The sequence below is a fragment of the Trachemys scripta genome, chromosome 11, assembly GCF_013100865.1.
Source record: "Trachemys scripta elegans isolate TJP31775 chromosome 11, CAS_Tse_1.0, whole genome shotgun sequence".
Lineage (NCBI taxonomy): Eukaryota > Metazoa > Chordata > Testudines > Emydidae > Trachemys > Trachemys scripta.
The window spans coordinates 65,861,565-65,887,114 of record NC_048308.1 but is presented as its reverse complement, the minus strand read 5'-3'; the positions used below and the strand labels follow the sequence as shown (position 1 = coordinate 65,887,114).

At 41.2% G+C, this 25,550-nt stretch overlaps 1 protein-coding gene across 1 annotated transcript in view; it reads right to left on the bottom strand.

The window, feature by feature from the left end:
* SPAG16 (sperm associated antigen 16) overlaps window positions 1–25,550 on the bottom strand; it is a 757,728-nt gene that overhangs the window by 108,261 nt on the left and 623,917 nt on the right. The window contains exon 15 of the mRNA XM_034786388.1: window positions 23,038–23,164. Coding sequence (XP_034642279.1) covers window positions 23,038–23,164 — 127 coding nt within the window. The remainder of the gene's footprint in view (window positions 1–23,037; window positions 23,165–25,550) is intronic.

Sequence of the window (25,550 nt, the reverse complement as noted above, 5' to 3'; positions counted from 1 at the left end):
GAGAGCTGAAAGAAGTAAAGGTGAAAGACTATTACAATTAGTATTCAGGACCATAAATGTGTAAACATATGGGTAAGGAAAGCTTATGAATTAAAGCTGTCTGGTTGCTGGAGACTGGTGAAATTTTAATTATAACTGAATAGAGCATGCATTTATATGAAGATACTGTATATGGTTCAAGTGTCGTAATATTTTTTACTCCAATACAGAAAAGACCTTCAGATTCATTTAATTAGCAGTTATTCACATCATGACATTCAATACTTTATTTCTTTCTAAAAACAAGTAGGTTAAAAAAAAACACAATAAGATATATACCAAAAAACCCAATTATATAATACTGTCATGCTTCAGTGTCTGAGCCAACCATGAACTGATGTGGTTAGGAAGAAACTTGCCTGATGAGCAAGTTGTTGCTTAACTGATCGTAATGGGGTTTCGTATGCCTGCCTTTGAAATAGCTTGTATGATCAATTTTGTAAACAAGATACTGGACAAGACGACATATGGATTTGATCCAGTACAACTCTTTCTAGGATTCCCTGTTCTGCAATCCAAGAGGACCCAAAAGTCTCCAATTGCTGGAAACCAAAAATGTTTCATTTTTAAATCTAAATTTTTCTGTTTGTGGTTGACAAAAGCCTTGAAAATGTGGAAGAAAAAAAATTGACAAAATGAAAACATTTATATTTTCATTTTTTTGCAGGATAAACAAACAACATTCCAAACAGCTCTGATTTAGATATAGATATCCGTGTACACATATGCACACTTTTCTAATTTTGTCAATATCTAGAATATAAGAATTCAATCTCATCATGCCTTATTTCAACCTGTTGATAAGCAAAAAGACATTTTCTACTAATAATAAATACCTATACAGGTAACATGTAGAATGATTAAAAGATCACACCCAGAGCCCCCGCACCCAACCCCCCCCCACACACACACCTGTTTTTTCTCTCTGGCTACACAAAGGATACTACATTCACAATATCAAGAAAATAAAAGTATCTCAATAAAATATTACCTACAGCAGAAGTAGAATCAGTAAGGACCTTCCATCTCCTGGTATTTCTGAGAAGTGAATGCTTGCTAGCATTCTTACACAGGAATAAAAAACGCTTTAGCAATAGGTGGAAAACTGTCCTCATTTCTGCATAATATCAGTAGTAACTATACTGTAAAACAGCCTAAAAAGAAACACTTTCTTTATTAGCTTCCCCAGGCAACACAGAAGAAAAGTTTACAAAATGCAGACTGACATATTTCTATGCTCTCCATTCTTCTGCATAAAGAAAGATTATTGCAAATCAAATAATTGGTTGGGGCCCAGAGAGAAGTGAATTTACTTGCTGCTTGGTGTTCCTTTTGAAATAGGCATGATGTGGTCTTTTGAAGATCTTTTACTTGTGTTTCTAGATCAGATACAGGGGAATAAATCAAATCCAACATCTGATCCATCTGTACTAAGGCCTTAGTTGCTAGTGATTCTAAAGTTGTACAGGTGTTTGTTTTTCCCCCTCTCCATTCAAATGGATTAAACTTGGGATTGGGATTGCTCGAAGGCCTGAAACCTTTATCTGCTGACTGTTTGGAAATTGCAGATGATATTTCTCTCATAGCCGCTATCACAAAGTCTTGAAAAGTGCCCAAGGCACTCTCTCTACAGAGAATCCCATTACATATAGGTAATTTCCTCAGCTGTGATCTATTCCTAATTAAAAACTCTTCATTAGATCTTGCCTTGGACTGCTAGATTCACTAGATAGGATGGGCAAAATCTTTATTTTGTTATGCCTAAGCATGTAAAGAACATTATATCCAGATCCCTAGGAAAACAAAATATCTCTGCGCAAAATGTACCTAAGACACAAATAATTGTTGCGAGCAAACAAAAATAGGGGGAAAACTACTTACCAAAAGTGTCTAAGTAACCCAAAAAGCAACACAGGAAGGGGAACCAGACAGAATGAGTCTAGAGGCAGTTCAAGCATCTTCACATAATAGTGCACCTTGGTAACTCTAGCACCAATGCTGATAGCAACTCTGTTTAGATAAAAACAGAGAGAATAATAAAGTAGCCTGTATCCCATCAGGATTTCTAAATTCATTTTATCCCAGGTCTCGCATATCATTTGAAGACATTCAAGTGAATATTGTGCACCACTTGCATCTGAGATGTCAAAGCACCACTATTCCCTGTTCTAGCTGTCCAGCCTTAAGCCGAATCAAGAACACAGATGAAGAAATTGGTGCCAACATAGGGACAGGTGCATTGTGCATGAAAAGTCAGGCACCTCATCCACAATAAAACCATCAGGTGAGGGTTTTAGTAGCAGCTAACGTTGCATTAGTCAGTATGAGCTGAAGTTTGGACTCACTGTCTACTGCCGTCTGCTTCAGAGAGGATATCCCAGGCATGTCAAGAGGGAAGAGACAAGCGTCTACAACCTGACCTACACCGAAACATCTGATCTCTTCCTGCCTGATCTCCCCATGCTGCTATGAAAATGGTGGATAAAAAAGCCAGAATTCTCAATCCTAGAATCAGTCACCATGTTGGTTCACTGATCCCTAGCCACCAACAGCCACGTTCCATTCTCTAAGGCTTCATGTTAACCCTATGGGCCTTGTTGGACTGCAGCCATTACAACTGGAAACATAAATGTATCACAGGGGAGGTTTCAGAAGGAATTCTGCAACTGTTCCCCAAACCAAACCCACAGGAATGTGTGCAGAAGGCCCTCACCCAGTCCCCTTATCCTATCCATAAAACACATCTCTCAGCTCAAAACAGACCTCACCATGAGCTCATTCTATGGCACCTGACTCCTTTAGGTGTAGATGTCCATGGTCACAGGGGATACCATTCCTGCTCACCCCCTCTGTCAGTCCTAATCAGGGAAATCCTAGAATGATCTATTTACCCACTCGGATCCCTCCCCTTTCCTTCAGCCCTTCCCATCATATGTCCAACCAAAATAAAACATAATATGGCTAATAAATGAAGAAACGGGAGCAGCTAGTCACAGATCCCAGCTAGCCACCGTTGACAATAAAGACAAGCTATTAAATAAAGGGTTTTTCTTCAGAAGTCATACAGAAGCCCTATATAGATCTTCCTGGTCAACACGGGGGCAGACGGGGCACTGAAAATCTGACATTGGGACAGCAGCTTTCAAAGGTGGCCCCACTGTAATTAATACAAGAGCCCAAACTTTCCCTTGTGTCAATAGGGAAAAGGCAGGAGTCTTGCCTGTGCCTGCCAGATGAGATGCAACAGCCGCTCAGCAGGGAGGCAGCATGGTGCGGGGGGGGGGGGGGGGAGAGGAGGACAAAATTTCAAAACAAAATCAGTAAATAATATGTCACAGAATGGTAAATAAAGACTATTAAGACAAATAATAGTAATACGGAGCTCTTCAGAGCGAAGTGTTTATTATGGCTTGCTGTATGGGCTTGATTAAATTCCCACTGCAGTCACAGGAAACACTCCCATTGGATGTTGATAGAGTTGTTCCTATAAGTTTCAAATTCTGCACAAGCATTAACTAACCATGTAGTTCAATATCCTGCTATATATGGCTCAATTCTACAACGGAGTCTGTGTGGATGGACTCCTGCACCCACGTGGAGCCCCACTGAAATTAATGGGGCTCTAGTAAGCACAAGGGTTGGCCAGCAATGCAGGATCGGGACCTAGAATGTCACTTGTCGCTAAAATAGAAACACCGATGAGTGAAATATGGACAGAACATAACACTGCACTTCCTGTCCTAAGCCATTGTGAAGAATACTGTATCCTACAAGGGGGGGGGTTAGGTAGGCATGATGTAATTACACAAGTTAGAAGATGACCAGGACACCTGGGTTAGCAAATTTACTATATCAAAGCATTGTGAGATCTTTAATTACTACAAGTTGTCAGTGTTGTTGTAGCTGATTGTTGGTCCCATGATACTAAAGACAAGGCAGATGAGAGAATATCTTTTACTGGACCTACTTCTGTTGGTGAAAGAGACAAGCTTTCAAGCTACACAGAGTTCTTCTGCAGGTCTGGGCTTGAAGAACGTTCAGACCCGAAAAAGAGCTTTGTGTAATTTTGAAAGTGTGTGTCTCTCTCACCAAACAGATATTAACTCACCCACCTTTTTTGATCCAAAAACAGATATTACCTCACCCACCTTGTCCCTATAGGTGGTCAGGAATTTAGTTTTACAACTGATCAGAAATTAAGGGATTTGGAGTTCCAGTGAACTTGGCAGGAAAAAGAAACATTCTAAATCTGAAGTTCAATTCTCCAAATCAAGTTAGCATTTCTTTGAAGGGACTAATATAAATTGTTCCTTTTTTGAGTTGATCTTATCTTATTCTGCACTCTCTCTGTCTCTAAAGTTTACATTAAGAGCTTAACACTGAAGCCTGATCAACACGGGGGGGGGGGGAAGAGAGAACCAATCTAAGTTACGCAACTTCAGCTACGTGAATAACATAGCTGAAGTCGACGTACTTAGATCGACTTACAGCGGTGTCTTCACCACGGTGAGTCGACTGCTGCCGCTCCCCCATCAACTCCGCCTGCGCCTCTTGCAGTGGTGGAATACAGGAGTCGACGGGAGAGTGCTCAGGGATCGATTTATCGCATCTAGACTAGACGTGATAAATCGACCCCCGCTGGATCAATTGCTGCACGCCGATCCCGTGGGTAGTGCAGACATACCCTAACATAATTAAACTAGAATTTGGAACTCTTACAGAATTCTATATTCTAAGAATTTTAATACAATCTACAGAGGTTCAATCGAGTTAGAAGGAGATTATGCCACCAACTTAAAAGAAAAAAAAAAAAAGTGATTCTTAAAAGCTGACCTCCCGGTCTCATCTTTGAGGCCAGATACATCCACTTCGACCCTCAAGGTTCAATAAAGAGATATTCAATAAAGCACATATGCTTATCTCTGATGTTTTTCCTGGTAATTCTGCTTATGAGGTACTTCTGATGATGTACTCAGAATACTCTAAATCAGTATATACATGCCTGCTCTTCACAAGTGGCAAAATATCAGCCCTAAATGCCTAGAAATGCTAAGACAGTGGCTTGAAGATGACCACAAGTTTTTGAGCCCATGTATTCCTTTTTCTAAAATAAACCTTAACAAAGTAAGGCTTTTATGCAGTTCTGACCAATGTGCAAGCAGCCTTCCCACATGGTTTTAAATTAGATATGAAAGAATTAGTATCCTAGGTTTGAGAAATGGTTGCCTAAAGGATTCATGCTGAGAACAAAAGAGAGAAAAAAGCTGCTGTGGTCAAAGAGAGATGTCGGTGTTTTGCAGGGGCTATTATTCATGACCAAATGACAAAAAATAAAACTCATTTAAACTTTATGTGCTAAAGTGACTTAGTTCTCTAAGAAACAGTATATGCATAATAATAATTGTATAGTTTCTTAGCAAGGAAAGAGGGGAAAATAAGCAGGAGAACAGCATTTTTGAGTGGTAAGAGGTCTATGACCTCTAGTGGGAATTCTTCACATAAGGGGTATATTGCTCCATGGGGAACAGAAATAGTTGTAAGCAGATGGGCTTGTGCAAGTAGAAATAGCAGTTCTACAAGTAACTGGTTTCTTTAATATATGACAGTTCACATCCACCAGAGCTTTCAGCGCCACACTGCTTCATCTTTCCTGACATTCTGCCCATTTTGTACATTCACAATACAATGGCCAAATATGAAAAATAATTAGACCAAATGGCCACGTAACCCTCAATGGAAACAATACATTTTATGCAAAACAAACCACTTTCTTAGGGGACTGTCTGTTTAATGAATGGGAGTCCATCTGTTCACAACAGTTCCTTGGAAAGTATTTGCTTTGCCTACCAAAACAAATATTGACTGCGCTGGGTGGTTTGTTTTGTAAAATTGTGTAACATCTATGAAATCAAAGGTATCTGGGTTGTATTAGACCCAAACAGTCAAAGCATCAAACTTTAAACTGCATTTCACTATGTTACAAGGTGCTCACATTCTAAGGGCAACCCTGGGGGGAATTCCTCCTGTTAGCCAGAGAATGACATTCTCAGTAATTGTTTTCTCTCCATGATGAATGGCTGGGATGTTGCAGAGGTGAGGGTCACATGTCTCCTCCATGATTATGAGGAATCAGACAGATATAGAGCCATTAGAGGCTAGCATAGAAAACCCTGTCTGTGCAGACAGCAGAAGCAACGGTCCCTGCTGTGCCCTCAGGGAAGCCAACAGTTATGCTATTAACTTCAGTGGGAGCAGGATAGGGCCCACTGTTCTTGCTTTTTATGATGGCACAGGCGAAGTCCTAATGATCATTCTGCAGTGTCTGTATTCAGCAAGCAGTTCTGCTCACCTAATTGGGTAGTTTCTTGTGATAAGAGCTTGTTATCCAGTCCTAGGCAGGGCATCAAAAAAAAAAAAAAAAAAAAAAAAAAAAACCAACCCCACCACACACCATGTTTTCATAGTAAAACATTGGCTCATACAGCAAAAGTGCACTGCACCCGGGCAATATTATCTGTGCAACCATACGCGCATTAGTATCTATTCTTTATTTTATAGATACGCAACTATTGTGTCTTCACTTATTAAATGCCCCTGCTTTTGCCATTTTTGCCCTCCCCCGTTAGCATTACTGCGAGGTTCACCTCTCTGCCCCTGTAACCTGTCATTCTCAAAGGAGAAGACAAAACAGAAACATGAACTTCAAAAATTAGAACAAAAGGATTTTTCTAATAGGAAAAGAAATGAAATGTATTTTAAAGTATAACTTAACAATAAAAATGAACTATTATAAAATGTGTAGCAAATGTAGCCACCTTTTCTAGTCCGGGATGGGGTAGGATTGGAGAAAAGTAGCTCCCTGGAGCTCTCAGAGAGCAGCACACAGGCTGGGTCAATTTAAACTGAAATTGGCTGCCTGTGTGTGTTTAAAAGACAAAAGCCACGTGGGAGCTCGACCAGGAACCCAATTGATAGTCAGGCCAACCTCCTGCAGGACCCAGACAGCCTGCCCATGGTTTGGACCTCCTGGCATGTCAGCTGAGCCCAGACATCAACCGTTTGTGTAGAAGAAAGAGCTGGGTGAAGGGAACAGCAGCAGGACAGAATACAGCTCCTAGAGGACCTCTCCTGCAGTAGGCCTGGTACCCCATTTTGTCTCTCAAGGGCTGCATGCCAGCTGAGCCTAATAGGCTTCCCTTGCACCTGTATCCAAGGGCCAACCAGATATTGAAACTGACCAGGAGCACTCTGCTCCACAAATGAGATACTGAGCTCCCAAAGATTCTACCTCATCAGAAAGACCGGACCACATCTGGTACGGCTCTCTTGCCTCAGAAGCCAGTGGATGAACACAGCATGGGGAAGCTGAGCTAAAACTCATTGAAGCAATTAGATGCCATCATTGACGAAATCTTAATAAGAACTATTTTTCTTCCACACAGAATGTATATGTTGTGTGTCCTTCGGGTATATCTGTTCAGATGTACAGGTACAGCATGTGCAATATGCAATTAAAAACAGAAGAAGCAAAAATGAAAGGTTTCCTCCATTTTTGCACAGGTAAAACCCGGGGGGGAAGCTTTTCTTAAAATGTATCCTTCAGCTACTAAAAAAAAAAAAAAAAAAAAAAAAAAAAGACACCTGCAGTTAACTGAAACCCCTCTAACAGTAATTTTCTGGAACTAGTTTTGGACAGTAATCAATATTCAGAGTTCTTGTGGCCAGCTGCCATAATATGCACACTGACTCATGTTGGGGCAGTGTACAGCCATGTCAGAACACCACTTTCCCCTCCCCTTGGGTAACTTGCCTTTTTGAGGTGCAGTCGCTGAGTCCCTTCAAGCCTGGTCACTGAAGATTTAGCTTGGATTTTATGCAGGGGATGCCAAGGCCGAGGGAAGGATCCTTGGGTGCTTCCATTCTCCTGAACCCTGGCAAGGACCAGGTACAAGCTAGGCTTTGGAGAATAAATCAACAGATTTCTGACTACCATGGGCCAGTAGGTACTGTGGTGTCTAGAGATACTTACATTTTCCTATCTCCACAGCTCTAATTGTGACAAGGAGATATGCCAACATTAAAAAGAAAGTGGGATCAACGACTATGACCTAACATACCCCTCTCATGTGTTATCTTAGTGATCTGTAAATGAGCCCCTTGTGAAACAATGGTATGAAAAAGCACTACTACTCTGCACCATGAAAGTTTTTGGTAAAAAGGCATCGATGCTTTTATCTAGCTACTTAAAGGGCAGGTTTGCAGCTACAGCTAAAATAATAATAAAAATAAACAAATCACCACTATACAGTGCCTATTATGTTACCTGGGACATTTCAAGGAGAATATAGGCTGAGGTTGGCAGATTTATTAAGGTAAAGGAAAGGGGATATAGACAGTAGGAGTCACAGACAAAAATTCCAGTTACAAACTTTTTGTTTACTTTCTTTCTAAAAGGGCAATGAACAGGGTTGTTTTCCTTTGTGTGAAAGAGGAGCCTTTGTTTACTAAAACATATCGTTGAGATATTAATTTACTGGCAGAGTGTTTGAAATTGACAACTCCAGCATGGAATACCCTGAGGAAACAAAAGCTACAGAGGAACCAGAAATAAAAACCTAGGGTATGAACTACTGCTCATTTTGCCAAGGTGATGGGGGGAAAGGAGAAGTCAAAATCCACACTGGAATTTAAGTTTCATGGCAAGATGACTCTATACAATAGGCCACACCAAACCCTGAATTCAAATAATGCTGTATTTTAGGGATAGGGAGCAGCTTAACTCACCGCTAAACTTTGCATCTTAGACTCACATTTAATAATAATAATAAACCAGATAGACCTTACAGTATAAGGTTGTGGGAAATAGTGACACATTTTCCTATTAGTCAGTTATTAGCTGACTCTTTAAGATGAGGTCATGTGAGAGTTACATGCCCATTGTTCCAAAAGTTTGAAATGTTCTCTATTTTAGAAGGGTTTAAAATCCGCGAATGAATGATTTCTAGCCAGACACATACAAAAGAAAGAGTAAAGGACTGGTAAAATACAATGGGACAGAATTAGTTCTGGATTATGCTGGTTGGTCCCTGGCATCAGAAAGTACCTCCCCTGGAAGGAGAAGCATCAGGTGATGACAGTACATTGGGCACCTGGAAGTCTGGTTATGTGTCTGGAGTGTGGCCAGGCAGGCAGGTGAGTCAACACCCAAAGATAGATGTTCTATATAACCACATGACAGATTGGCCTCTGGAAACATCCTGCATCCTGGGGACCCACCACAGCACAAGGCATGGAGGGCCACTCAACTTCCCAAGCAGTGCCATCGCTAGGGGAAGGGCAAAAGCAACTGGGAGGGATCTGAGCATGTGGATGTGATGCGGTGGTGTCAATTCAGATTTTTTGGGGGGAGGGAAATTCCAGTACCTCCCCCACCTGGCAGGGACTCCATTCCAGTACAAGTGCAAAAACTGAGGGGGAGGGGGATGGCTCCTGCAGGCCCCCATAACTGACACCATTGGTGTGGAGGACCTGCTCGCTATGTGTGAGAACCACGTTGCCTAGGGGAGGATGGTTGTTTGGCACTAGATTTTTGTTCTGGACACCAGAAGGAGGATCCTTCCAAGGAGAGAAAAGATCCTCGAGGTGAGCCAGGTAATGAGTAGAAAAACAGACAAAATTTAAAAAGATATTTAGAGTGAATTATTTGCTGAGGTCTATCTCCATTGTACTGTGGGGGAATCTAAGGCAAACAAAAGGTAAGAGCAACTCCACTTCGGCCACAGTGCTACAGTCATGTTTTGAATGCAGGAGTCTCTCACTCTGAGTCCTGTGCTTAGTCCACTTATGCTACTGAGCTGTCACCATTCAGGGTCTGAGGCGCCAGCTCACCCTCACATCATGCAGGGGCCAGCATTTATGTTAGAGAAGAATGGCCTCCCTCAAAGGCGTAGTCAAATCAGTCAGGGCTTTCCACCTGGACTTTGTTTTTTGTATCTATGAACTTGGGGACTTCCAGTCTTTGGCCAGTAAAATAATTAATTTCTAGAATTTAAAAGTGCTCCCATCTCCTTGCCTCTGAGGTCATGTATATACACATCAGTAAAAAATAATACTGCACTCAGCAAACCAAAAGTAAAATTACTTACCTACACATTGTATCAAGGCAGGTCTTTCTGGAGCAGCCCCTCATGGCTAGAGGTGGCCCTGTAGGTGCCCTGACCTCAGTTTCCCTATTATAAGATTCCTCATAAACTCCATCTGTGATCTTAGATTCACTAGTGCCCTGGCAGCAGACAAATTTATTAACACAAATTCTTCAAAATAAACCCCCCAGCATCACGTAGCCCACCACTATAATATGAAAGCCAGGCTCTTCCTCTGCCTCCTTCTTCAGAGCGGCAGGTTCCCATGCATCTCCCTGGTGTCCCCAAACTTAACTCAAAGCCCAAATGAAAAAGTTCAAAATAAACAGTGTCTTCCTTGTCTGATCATAACAAAAATGCAAAGTAACCTAGGTCTGCCCAGCCTGGGCTTCAGGTCTGAGTCCTTCCTTGGTTGTCCCCAGAGCTGTCCCTTGGACCGTCCTTCTCCACAGGCTCAAAGAGCTCATAGAGCAAACTTCCCTCCACTGGTCTCCTGACCCTGAGCTTTCCCAGCTCTCAGTTCTTCCTGGGTTCATCCCAGCTCCCTGTCCCTTGTCTGAAATACCACTCCACAGGTACTGTTTCCCTGGACCTCCTCTTCTCCCTTGGCTTGCAGAGGTCAGCAGGCAAACTTAACTCCACTGCTCTTCCGGCCCTGAGCTTCTTCTAGCTCTCCACTACTGTTCATTCCCAGCTGCCCCATCCTCACTCCTCATTGCTGCCTGACCCTTTATGTAGGTCGGGTGTGTTCTCTCCTGCTGCTAGAAGGCAACTAACCAGGCACAGGTGGACTGTACCTGCTCTTTCTTAATGGGGCCAGTCCCCTTGTGACACCCATAGTTCTCCTACTCTGAAGTGGGCACCTGAATAACCACAATAACCTCCTCATTTTCCAATACAGAGGCTCTCTTCTATTTTTTTTTTAAATCCCTCTCTAGCCACACCACAATGTCAGCAGGTGGAGCTGTTCAGAGAACTGATTGGCTATGGAACTCAGCCAACTGTCCAAGCTGAGAAGAAAAAACTATAAATTCCAATTAATAAACATTATGAAAGATTAGTCATCTTCAGGCTGGGTAATTTATCTTTTACCTACTTATTCATCTATTATATATTACATGGAAATGAAGAGACTTATGGCTAAGTAAGATATCAACGTGAGGGAATCCCAACATTTCTCCATCTCTCTGCAGGAATAGTCCATAAGGGAAAAAAAAAGGATTGACTCAGATATTTCCCTTCAACTAGAATTTAATGCAAGTTAGATGACGTCTTGGGTGGGGTGTCAAGGAGAACCAGGTGCTCATTTCAGAGAAGGAAAAAAAATACATGTAGGTAAGTACACTTTATCTTTCTCCCAGAGGGCTGCTGGTACTCCAAGATTTGTTACAACTAGGAAGTAGCCAGCAGTAAAACAATTTGGAGGGAAATATATAAAATTGGAGGGAAATATATAACATCAAGAAAACTGAACTACGATGGGGAAAACCAGCTCTTATTTGAGGGTTTAGGGATTTTGAGGAGGTTGCCTCTGTTTTTTGTTGTTTTTTTGTTTAGTTTTGATTTTTTTCTTCCCTCACTATATGAAGCATTTTAATAAAGGAAAATCAAGGAAAACCCTTTGTCCAAAACTCAGACAAACACATCTGTTTTAATGTAATAAATAAAAGCATGCATTGAAGGCCAGGTAGCCACATAGCAAAAAATTCCTGTGCTGTTCTTCTAAATTTATCAGTCTAGAAATAGTGGATATGAACAGTTCACATCCCCTTCTTAGGCACTGACCTTATCCTAAAATTGAATCCAAAAACTTTGAAGTTGTGTCTCTGCAGAGATGCCATTGGGAGACTACTACAATGATTTGAAGTTTCAGGTAATCTCTAAATCTTTTTTTGAATATATGGAGGTGCTTTCTGGATATTTCCTATTATGTTTTGCCTGTTAGCAATTACATAGGACAGGAAAGCTAGTAAGTTTGGGGGTTATATCCATCTGAAATCCTTATATGCATTTTTTTTCCCCAGATGAGGTGATTCTTGGGCCTGAACCAGAATTTTCTGTCTCTCAAAATTATTGTTTTCACTCTTTGCTTTCCTTGAATTTTAAGACCTTCCACTACTAAGTGAATAAGTTGGGACATTCAAATTTGTTTTATGCATAACTAGTGCTTGAAGCACAAGAACTGACTAAGCTGTTGATCTTTAAGTGAAGTTTTCATGGAAGAAAGGATAGGATGACCTTCAAGGGATATTTAGTGTCTGTAGGAATAAGCTAATCAGGAGATGAAGTCTTGTATCTAAGCCAGACTTTAGATCAACAGACTTTAGATGGAATAGTGCAGTCAGGCTTCCAGAATAAAAGAAAGGAGTTTTCATTAAATACTTGTAAACACATTCAAACTGGAAATGTAATAATTGTACCTTTGTGAACTAGAATTAACATAAATTCAAGAACACATAGACTTAGTAAAGTCACAAGAGCAGCCAATGCTCTAGGAAAACATTTGAGATGTTGAATAGATTTATATTTAAAAATACTTGTGCCTAGTTTAAGGGAGATTTAAAAAAAAACTATTGAAAAATTAAATAATCTGGTTTGTCGTTAGCTATGAGAGAATCAAAATTTTGATCAGTTATGTTCCACTTGGGAAGTGCAAACCTCCAATTGCTTTCAGCTTGTGTTAGTTTAACACAGGGATTTCAAAAATCATGTGGACATTTCTGGCACACACTCTCAGAACAAACGATTCACCCATCATCAAGTTATGGGCTTAGTGCCAGTATAGCTGAGAGTCATGCTTTTCCTTAAAGACTAATGTTTAACCAGTCAGCTACTGCCGCATTCAACCTGGGGTACTCAACAAAACTAACAGATCAGTTTATTGCTCTAATGAGGTACCACACTTGCATCCAGAACTTTGTTTTAATGTTAGAGATATGCAGGCATGTGAGAAGAGAATATTTAATACTACAGTGTATCTACTTGACAAAAGCTGGCTCTATTAAACAGCTGTCCATCTTCTTGCACTCAGTGGAAGGAAGCATTCCTCCCTAGCAAAGATGAAGAGAATATCAACGGGGTTAATCTCTTCAAAGTGCTAAAAGCTCAAAGCAATTGCCTGCAGTAGTACAGAGTCCCCACCCCATTCACTCAGCAAAGAAAACAGACAAATATACAAAATACAATCCTGCATTTCGGGCAAAAAATATAAAGCACCGAGTTTCCAAACCATTCCCCTTCTCCTTTCCAAGATCCAAATATTTCGTACATTTTAAATCATGTGTGCATAGTGAAAATGTAGTTATACATATTAAAATCCTCTTCTCCTTCCTTTCTACACATTTAAATAGCATGGACTCTGGTCACATTGAAAAATGTTCATGTCACGGCATAAGTGTTGTACAGCATAACTCCCCTTGGTAAAAAAAGAAAAATTACTCACTGGCAATTCCTTCCCTTTGGAAGGCAGAGACAGTCAGGAATAGACAGTGCTATATGGCTTCACCTACAAGGACACAAGGAGGCAAAATACCTGTCAATCAGATCCTATATATGAAGGCCCTGGTCTACCCACTTCTTTCCAGTTAGAGAATGTCAGAGGCAAAGGAAGATTGTGAGAGAGAGAGAGAAACGAGATGCAACGCGGTAGTCAGGGGAGAAGGATGTCTGATGGAAGAAGAGAGGACTACAACAAAAGGAATGATCATTGAGCAATTTTGCCTTGTTTTACATCCCTGTATTCCTATCCTAACCACAGAGTCAGTCAAGGACAGCCAGTAGATGTAGTCAGCAATGCCTGGAGGAGGGCTTATATTAATGTGTTGCTTGTAAGACTTTAAGACCAAGAGAGGCATCTTGAGATACAGCCATATAGCCCAGTCAGGACAAGGAAAGAGGATCAGGCCTTAGGCCAAACAAGTGCAGAAGACACAAGACCTTCCACAGTTCCAAAAACCGGAGATGTCTGAGCACCAGGAGACAAACAACAATACTTCTGAATTATTCTTTGTTATTTTCCTGAAAACACTGGCTTGTGACAGCAATAGCTGTTTGTCCCAATGCTTTGCAAAAACACCTGTGAGCAGGGATCTGATCCTGACAGACTAGGTGCAAACACAAGGGAGTTTGGATGATAAAGTTGAGGTGAACCAGGCCATTATTGGTGTTGCCAGCTGGAGACATACTGGCTGAAAATTATTAAGCCTCCATTGTCTTCATTAGTGATGGCTGAGTCAATAAATGCTTGAGCTGCAGAGTGATCTCCTGAAGAGATACATGCTAGATACCAACCAGATACCCAGATAACATAGTTCCAAAAGGAAAAGAGTGCTCCTTGTCTCCTCTGTTCTGTTTAATCTGTGACTGTTGACTATTGGTTGCTCCACTATCATACATGCTTATAGAATATTGGGGATTCTCAAGTTTGTAGGGCTAAGAAGATAGTCTGAGGCTATAGGAGGTTTATGCTCAGTCTCTGTTGGCCAGAGAAAGACTGTTCTCCTTGATCCAAGAGTGGATCCACACAGACACTTCAACTCAAAAAGCTGGCATCTGTACAGCTGGTAATGGGAAGATTTGGGATAGGAAAGAGGCCCACTAAAAGTGCAGTTAGGAGAACCATTAGGCAAAAGGAGGACTAAGCTGACTTGGGAAGAAAAATTCCTGGATAGATTGCCACCAGGCTAATATTAAGGACTTAAGAGGCCAAAGGGGCCAGGAATCACATCCACACAGGCTGCAAAATGACCCAGACCCTTTGAAAGACCTACTGGTAGGTGGATCTATAACACTGCCTGTAAGACAGAAAATCAAGAGTGGATAACAACTAGAAGTAGGGATTTTTGGTTTGTCTGAATTTTTACACCGAACTCAGAAAAATGCCGTGCGATTCCAAAGGATGAGTCAGATATAGCAAACTATATTTCCATATTCTCCTTATTTTATCCTAAATTAATTTGAAGCTCAGGCATTGAATGATGAGGGGAAAAGTACCCTGAAGATTTATTAGTGTTGTTATATAATCTGCCTTTGGGATTAAAAAGATGCAGGCCAATAGGATGCTTGTAATAAATAAATTTTACTGCTGCTACAAATGCTAACTCCGTAAATGCTGCATGAGGGATCTCTTTTTTGTCAAGTTCTACTTTAACCATAAGAAAGAGGGTACTAAATAAAGTGAAAGGTAAAAACACCAGGAAAAATGGGGAGATAAGGGCCCAGATTCTCTCCTGCACCTGAATTCTAGACTACTCCAGTTTATGTTAGCTGGCGGTGGTCCTCAAAGACTGAGCATTGGTGGAGTGAAGGTGCATTCCGCCCTGCCCCCATGGCCAGGCAGTTAATGCAGGAGAGCTGCATTAGACTGAGTGAGAGCTCTCCCTGGCTGGGAGAGTCTTCAGCTGGCCAGTTAGAACTAGATTCCATTTTGTGCCTCCTGATAGGTGCAAAGTGACCAAAACCAGGGGAGAGAAGAAGAATATCACTGTCATCACTGCCATTGGCACCAATCTCTAGCAAAGATCTGGACCCAAAACTCCAGCTGAAATTGAGGAAATGAAATAATTTTTGGGTGTGTGCTTCCAATTGCAGGATCAGATCTTCAAATACATTTCAGTACAAAATATCAAGTAATTATTTGCTTGGTTTCTTTCTTTTTTTGTTTTGTTTTTTTTTTTGTTTTGTTTTAAAGCACAGCACATAGTAATTTAGCCAGATCTGAATTTATTCTACTAAGCTATTTCTCCTCTTTTTAGCAAAAGGATTATTTCTGTTACACTCTTTCCTGGGTTGTCAGTCAAATTTCTATGGACTGGGTTATGCCTCTAGGTAATGGATAGTGCATAGGCTGTGCCAGTCCAGGAATAGCCCCAGGAAGCAGTGTGCCTCACACACTCCTCCCCCCCCCCCAAGTCACTGAAATAAAGAAAAACATTTTTGTATAGAATTTATGAAAGTGTGAACATTTCCTGTTCACAGATTTCAAAGTGGACCCATTTTTCATTTGTTGTGAACATTTTTGTGCATTTTCCAAAGTTTTAACATCAATGATCAAAATCGTGTTCCATCACAATTTCAAACATGATTTCAATTAAAAAAAATGAACAACAATGTTGTGGAAACACTCAAAAACAAAAAACAGTAAGATGTCAATTTTTTGCCAAAAGTCTGCTTTCAGAAGGCAGCCATTTTTCACTCTACATTTCCTTTGTGCTAAAATGTCCCCCCAGCTCTAGTCACAATTCGTCCTCTGCTTTCTCCTCACTCCTGGATGTAATAATTTACCACTGATCTAGACCAACAGTTAATTACTAACTCCTCCACCAGGTGATGGCTCATCTACTCTGGCCAGTGAGGGGTCTGGTGTAGAACCCAGGTTCACCCTTACCCTCCCATCTATTACAGGGAGTGAACAGGTGAATAACCGAAAGCCAGGTTAGCCTGTCTATAGAAAATGTAAAGAGGGTCCTTATTTCCTTGTGCTTGTATACAGTCTAAATCCCAAAGTAGCTCTTATTACTCCCCCTCCAAGAGGTCAGTAGGAAAAAAGTGAAGAATATCAGAGTGACTCCAAAGTGCACATTGTAGATCTGAAGATTATAGATATTTCATCACACTGTAAGTGCTAGAAAGCCATACTCTACAAGTTTGATTTTCCCAGAATAAAATACTTGTCCTTTTCTTACATTTGCACATTGTTCAATGAAATAAAAACAAGCTGCACAGGCTTTTATTTTCCACCTAAAATAAAAAGGAGCTGGAACCTCTGAGCTCAAAGTTGGTATAAATTGCATTTAAATGTTTGTTTTAAATTCAATTTTAGATAAAACAAGGTTAGTAGTTATTTCTAGTGCCACCTGAGCAGCCTACAGTCTTTCGCTAATAATGTTCTATTTGCCCTGGGTGTTTCTGCAAATAAAATGCTGACCAAATTAACTGAAACTTCTATTAAAGGATTATCCCATTTATGAAATCAACCTTACAGATTACAGAAAATGACTATGTATTCAATTTTGCTTTGGCACCTTTTTTCTCAATTAAAAATGACTATAGACAAATCCTTCTTGTTGTTTGACTTGAGCTCATGCAGTATATGAGGACCAGAAGTTTGGAATTATAACAATATTTACTTTAAAACTGCTAATATAATATTCTAAGCAGCAGAGGCAGTGACCTGTATAGTTAAAGTTGCCCAACACTTTCCATTATAAGACCCTGGTTTCAGTTGCTTATAACTTTTCCAACTTTACATGGTTCAGGCTGAAATATTCCCTTTTGAGAGCCTGCCTAAGGCTGATTTTTGGGGGAAAGTTTCAGCTAAAATGGTTCAGCAATTTTATTAGATTAGGGAAAAGTATGTTGTTTTGCCCATTTTCAAAAAAAAAAAAAGATCTGTCAACCATTTGTTGTGAAGCTCTAGGGCCTCTATGCTTTGGAGCAGGGACTTGAGATTTGGCAGGTGTCTTTTGCTATCCTAATGAAAATTTGTCTTAATTTAGCCAGGTTATATCCTCTGGACAATCTCAATCTGTACATGCTCAGTACCGACTTTTTAGAGTTTGGCAGCTAAATTCTCTGAAGAGTCCATCTGCACAGAGCATGCTTCATCACCTCACAGTTCCTATGTGCTGCCTGGATTGCAATCTGCACAGAGTGACTTAGCATGCTCCATCCCAGGTCTGAGCTGGACATTCCTTATAATTACTCCTCCCAGCTGTTGTGGGCTGCTAAGGCACCCCGATAATATGGAGGAGGAAGCTTCCAGGCTCAAATGCAGAGGGCTGAGTAACAGGAGGTTGGTGCGGGGTGGAGATGCTGGATAAGGGGAGCAGGAGCAAGGAAAGGTGGAGTGCGGGGGAGAATAGGAGCTGGGAACTAGAGGACAGGAGCAGGTGGAAGAAGCTGCCACTGAGAATGCTCTGCAATCACACCCCACGTGTCTCAAGTTGGATACTCAGAAAATGAGGAACATACAGTGATTACCTATGAAAATGTTGGTTTATGTAACTTGCTCAGCATCACATTCACCTAGGAACTCTGGCTGAGGCAGGCATAGAACCCTGTTCTCTAAGGCAGCATTCAATTGCCTCGCTCACAGGACCAACCTTCCCTTCCTCTAGTTCCTCGCCTCATTTGCAGCCATGCTGAGCATTCACAACTGCAACTGAGGTCAATAGGAGCTGCAGTCCAACACACACATGGCTACGAAATGCTAGGCACTCTGAAAAAATCACCTCCTAGGCATCTCAATTTGAGCACCTAAAATCAGATGACAGTTTTGATAATTTTGGCTTTCATTTCTGTGCCTCAATCCCCCACGTGTAAAATGGGGATAATAATACAACCTCACCCCACAGAGGTGGACTGAAGATAGTATCTTAAATCTTTACAGGCATTAATGAAACTATGATGACAACAGCACAAAAAAGCCCATAAGGGATGACTCTGTATTCAGTTCAAGGTTTGGATGGTGTGCAGTAAATAATGCCTGGGTCCACAAATTGAATCCTGAGAATAAAAAGAAATATTGAATAGCAACCCACTCAAGTTCATCCTGTGCACTAAATGGGGCAGGAGTCCTGTGAAAAAAATAGCATGTGACCATGTAATTAAAGACTGCACCTTATGCACAAGGGGCCCAAATTAATATTGGACAGGCAACCTTAATACAGGCATTTCCTAACTATTGAATGCTTGCCTTGGGAATCGTAGTGTTCTTTTAACAGTGTTTTCTGATGTAATACAGACAAACAGGGAGGCCTCTCACATGTTTAGAAAGCTTAGTAGTCTGTACATCACAACAAACCTTGCAGCAGAAATCATAGCGCCACCACACTTCTTTTACAGAGAGCACAATTTTCCTACTTCTCCCCAAACTGGGTGTAAACGGACAAACAACGTCCCATCCCACTGTATCTGCCAGGTATAGTAAACTGTGCTACATTTTCCTGGTACTACTCGCTCGTTTCTGCATCTCAGCCATATCCCAAATGTCTTTCCTTACACAACAGGAGAGTAGTGTGTGCACTTTAGGGTTCAAAGAGAAGGTCCTGTAGTGCTCACTCCTTACACTAACAGTTGCTATTAACTGTGCTGTTCATTTTTTCAGGTGGATTTGCGGGATGGCAACCGTGAAAAACACCGGAGTGCATCATATGCTGCAAGGTTGGTGGGTTGCTGATGAGGAAAGGAGGGGATTTGACAGGTGCATGGTTTGTGAATGTTAGGTGTAGTGGTCTATGTGTGCTGGAGAACAGATATAAACACCTGGAGATAGTGGTAAACTTACTTAGGGTACGTCTATACCCAGCCGCTAGTTCGGCGGCTGGCAATCGAACTTCTGGGTTCGACTTATCGCGTCTTGTCTGGACGCGATAGTCGAACCCGGAAGTGCTCGCCGTCGACTGCGGTACTCCAGCTCGGCGAGAGGAGTACCGCGGAGTCGACGGGGGAGCCTGCCTGCCGCGTGTGGACCGAGGTAAGTTCGAACTAAGGTACTTCGAACTTCAGCTATGTTATTCACGTAGCTGAAGTTGCGTACCTTAGTTCGATTTGGGGGTTTAGTGTAGACCAAGTCTTACTAAAGGACAGATCTGTTTTTAATAATAAAGGATAAGTCACAGAAATGTTAGGCCACGATACTGCACAAAGTCACCCACATGCTTAACTATGAGCCAATGGGGTACTCACAGTGCACAACGTTAAGTAGATGTGCATGTCTTTGTACGTCTGACATTAAGCTTGATCCTGATGATCAAGTCCCACAATGGGCTGTGCTCTAGCTATCTCAAGGACTGTCTCACTTTCCATACCTTAAGCTAGCATTGTAGTTTCTCTCAAACTCCCCTCCCTCTCCCTGCCAAACAAAAAACCCCTGGAACTATATTTAGAATGAGACTTGCAAGCACAGGGGTGTGTAGCAGCACGATGACTCACCCCTACGGCACCTCCTACTGGTCATCCAGGAATTAGCTCTTTCCAACTCTTGCCAGCTGGTGTCCCTCCCGGACCCCGGTGCCCTTTTATCTGGGTAGCTGCCCCCTGGCAATACCCCCACACTCTGCCTCTGGGTCTCCCCTCTCTCGGGAACCCCCAACCCTCTAAATCCTCCCCTTGCCTCAGTCTGGGCTACTGCCAGTCATCATCAAGCCCCCCCACTCTCTGGGGCGGACTGCAGTGTAAAAGCCACCCATCATAAGCACGGGGGGAAAGCGGGGGCGGGACTGGACCAGCTGCCTTCCTCTACCACCCAGTACCTCTGTGAGCCTAGGACCAGGCCCTGAAGCCTGGGGAGTTGCCAGGCCTGGAGCTCCCCTGCTCCTCTGGCCTTTCCCCAGCCCTGCTTCGCTCCCTGTACCCTTTCTGCAGACAGCCAAGCCCTGCTCCCTCCAAGACTGGAGAGAGCCTTTCTGAGCTCCTGGCTCCCAGCCTTTTTATACAGGCCAGCTGGGGCCTGATTGGGGCGTGGCCCCAGCTGTGGCTGGTTCCCCAATCAGCCAAGGTTTGCTGCTTTCCTAGCAGCAGCCCTTTCGCAGTCTCAATCCTCTCCCAGGGCTGATTTCAAGCCCTTCATGGCAGGAGCGGGTGACCATCCCGCTACAGGGTGTAACATTTTGTTTGCATAAGTTTAAACTGTAGACAAGATTTACACCTAAGAAAGTGATCCAGTGAGAGAAAAGCTCAGGCAGAGCGAGAATAGACTTTACTGTTGATATTCAATCAGAGAAAGACTAAGGCATGGGGCGGGGGTCTATCCAAAGCCCACTTTAGGTAACTAGGGTCTTTCCATTAACTTAATTGGGCTTTGATTGAGGCTCAGAGAGAAAATGAATATCACTTTACTGCTCATATTCTCAGTTTCTGAAAAGAACTGCCTCACAGCGCCAATAAGCACTTCTGCCAACAGTAACATTCAGATAAACAGAACTAGCAAAGAGCATCTTCAGCAGCACCATCTGGTGCCTCCCAATGATGTTACAAAGAAACCAGGCTTTCTTGGTAGCAGCCCTGCACTGGAGAACTCCCTTTCAGCAGGTGTCATATTGACAAAGGATCTTGCCATCTTCAGACCAAAATATAAGACCTTTCTCTTGACATTAGATTTCCCACAGTAACTATCTTAAACTGGTGGCAAAAGAAAACAAAAATCTTCTGTAAAGTATAATCACGTTGTTTTACAAGGAGCGGAATACTTTATTTATGTAAATTTTTATATGCGGCTATCTCGGCGATGGGAACAAGACGCATGATTAGATTTTAAGTGATTTGGGACAGGGACTTCCTTTTCATTCTGTACAATGCCTAATAAAAAGAGGCCTTTAATCCTAATTAGGGCATCTAAGTACTACCAGCATACAAATAACAGAGATACAGATACTGTAATATTCTATTTTAGTCAGATATTATTGCTTATGACTGCGTTTTTAAATTATGCTTCATTGTGGTCATTCTTCCCAACTTGGCATCTCTGTTGTGGTTACTCCTGCAGAGAAAATTTTGGATTTTATCCAAATGATGGGAAATTTTGCCCATTCAGACTATCTGAAACCGATAAGCTTTCTACTGGAAACTTCCCATCTGGCTCAAAATACTGCTACTGCATTTTTCAGGGATGTGACTCCTTTACAAATGCCCCTACATTCCATTCCAGATATGGAAAAGCAAAACTCCTTCAAATCCACATCATGCAGAATGTGAGCTATTTTTCTAAACTCTATATTCTTATATAGAACACAGCTGAATTCAGACTTGTGAAAGTAGTGGAAAGTGTATAATGTCAACGTAGTTTCTGAAAATGACAATACATTCTTTAGTATCAGAGGGTAGCCGTGTTAGCCTGGATCTGTAAAAGCAGCAAAGAGTCCTGTGGCACCTTATAGACTAACAGATGTATTGGAGCATGAGCTTTCGTGGGTGAATACCCACTTTGTCGGATGCATGCCATACATTCTTTAGTGATTGAATATAGAGATCTGAAAAATTCCTTATAAAATGCCACAGTGTTCCATGGAACATTTTCTAGTAATAGCAACTCAGTGAAATAATATTCCATATTCTGTAGGTTTTTTTTACCATTATGACTGTAGTACTATTATTAGTAAAGTGCTACTCTCTCACATCTCTCATATTTAATTTAAATGCTTGTGTTTGGCCTCAACAGTACTTAAGTGCATGCTTAAAGTTGAGCACATGTTAAAGTGTTGCTCTGAACAGGAATGTTTTCCAGAATTGGGACCTAAGTTTGTACTGTGATACAACTGATTATCTGCCCCTTGAAAGTGAAGATTAAACGTCCTAGGTAAAAACAAAGCTATTTTTGTTCATTTTGTACAATGGCACTCTTAAAAATACAAAGGAGCAGTCAGTCACAATGCTAGTGACATATTGTAATATATGGCTGATGATGCAAGAAGTGTTGAGGTATACATGCATTTCAATTCTTTGTACATAATAGACCACTTATTTCAATATGCTGGGGCTCTCCAGGGAGAATAATAGAATTTATCATGGGTGGTTATGAAACAACTGTTGTATAAACATATGAAGAAGTAGCAGAAAAGGAGAAGAAATAAATCCCTCTGTTTTCCTCAGACAGTGAGCATTTCTTACCTTTATGTAATTCTTTCTTTGCATCATTGTAAATGTTTGGTTTTACGTAATAACTGAGCATTAATACAATTTGACAAGTTAAAATAAGTATCTGTCATATCATTAGTTGGTATAAACAGGCATAGATTCACTGAAGCCAATTTACACCAGTTGGGGATCTGGCCTCAGAATTTTAAACTCAATTACAAAATGTTTTGAGAGCAAAACACTTCTTTTGATAGTCAGGGCTAAGTTTAAGAAAGGATCCTACCGGATGGGTCAAAGACCACTTGATTGCCAGGATGGGGGCCCGCATCTATAGATACCATTGGTGTTACCCTCCGAACATCCCAGAACTTCATCACACCGTAGGAGTCACAGGAAACAATGGTGTCACCCTGCCAAGTATTACAAAATGAATGTATTATTATTTATGCTTCAGAGAAGAAGAGAGCACAGTGGCATACATGGAGCTGATGTGTAATAATGTTACGAATACTGAATTATACCAGTTTTATGAACACTGGAGGTTATCAGGTCAGTGAGGGGAAGTTACTGTACATTGGGTTATTAGCACTTTTTCTGTGACTGTACTGATCTAACTTATACCAGGGATAGTTAAATGTTTATTATGCACCTATAATGCCCAAATTCAATGGGGTCTGTGCATGAAGATGAGAGAATAGCTTCTCAGATAAGAACACTCAAGCACTCACTTGAAAGACAGTGGGGCAAGCGGTTAGTTTCAAGGATCCTGTCTCCAACAAGTTGCAAATCTTGTCTTGCCAAAGCTGGGAGTTACCAGATCAAAGGGCTATAAACAGTGAAAAGGTAACATGATTTGGGGAAAGTGGGGTGATTTGCCAGGTGCTTTCCATGGAGCTGGTCCCCATGTGGAAGATGGTTGAACACTTGATAAACTAGACATGTCCAGATCCTTTTTCCATGTTTTAAGATCTGTTTTCTCTTAAAGGCTTTTGTTCTAAATAAATAATACTTGACTTAAAGCTGGCTCTTTGATCACCGATGACCACTGCCATTGCCCTGGAGGGAACAGAATTGCAGGGCCTGGACAAAAAAGTCAGATCTGCTAAGGTAACCATTGTCAATATACAGGGGACTTCAACCCAGAGCCTGCTCTGAGAGTAGGTGACCCGCATGATTCCATCCTAAGAGACAGGAAATGTCTAGAGGCCTGAGACCTAAAGGGGTTGAGGGTAGGGAGCAGCTCATAGAGTCCAGGAAAGATGCAGTTAACCTGGTAACTGTGAATTTGTAACTGAAATTGTAGCTTTAAATGCTTTCATTTTCCATGTTGTTTTGCCTTTTGGAAAATAGAGAAAGTGAATGACATTTTACAAAATAATTTCTCTAAAAACCATATTTCAGGGGGGAAAAAGTTCATAAAAATTTTCAGGTTAACTTCATATTAATTGCAGATCAATTTTATATGCAAAACAAGATTTAAATGCTAACTACAGTTGAAGTTAACCAGCACTAACATTTTGATTTTTAAAGTTATTTTTATTAAGGGTTACGTTAATTTTACAATGCAGAGAAAGCTTATGTGGTAACTGACTGCTAATAAAACTAGTCATTAAAAATATAAATAAATATAAATATAATTAGTACAGTAATCTCATCAAAACTCAATCAATATAATACTTAATCTTTCATTGCAATATAGCATAATCATAACCTGCCCTAGACCTCCAATGCAGATGGTGCTATTGGAGGAATTTAAAGAGGAGCTACTTTTGTCAGTGAGGTTACTGAGCTCAGAAAAAAAATCAGTGGTTTTTCTGTGACAAATAATTCACAGAATAGCCAGGACTTATATTCACTGATGGAAACAGCAAAGAGCAAAGAGGATGTTTCAAAAGGTACATGTATGACAGCATCCATACAGAGCCTTTTGATGCCATTAGGACAAAACATGAGACCTTTCTGTAAGGTATATTATTAAGATCCCTCACTCTGTAGAACTTAACCAAATAAAAATCATTTTCTTCAGTGGGGGCCACATGTGGGCAGAATTGTATCTCTATATTAGCCATTTCTAAATAGCTGTACAGGTTTAATATAACCCTATTGTGAAAGGGTTTAAATACCAGAAGAGAAAGTTCATAGGAGGTGTGACAGTTCTTGGGGACTGAGTCACCTTGTTACCCCCTGCCACCAGCATCAGGGAGACATGCTTGTACTTAACTGGGTGTCGTCTCCTTGGCAACACCAGCCTGTTAGCCACCCAAGCACTCTCCTCTGAGCTATTCCAGCCCTTACTTTGCCTTGCAGGTTAATAGGTGTACCCCAGACCATGACTCCCTTTGAAGCATTCCCCGGTGATACCCAGCCCCTGACACTGGCTACTCAAAATTACCACATCTGCTGTCCCCAAGGAAACAGTGTACACACCAGTTTGTATGATTCATCTCAGACTCGGCCCTTTTCTTAATATCACAGCACTTAGATATATTTATAGTGAAGGCAAGCATAAGTTTACTACCAACGAGTCAAGATTCAAGGGATAGTGAGGAAGGACATTGGAAACAAAAGATTACATGTAAAACAAAATCATAGCATGCTTTCTAGAGACTAAAAGAACAGGAGTACTTGTGGCACCTTGGAGACTAACAAATTTATTAGAGCATAAGCTTTCGTGGACTACAGCCCACTTCTTCGGATGCATACAGAGTGGAATAAATATTGAGGAGATATATATATACACACATACAGAGAGCATAAACAGGTGGGAGTTGTCTTACCAACTCTGAGAGGCCAATT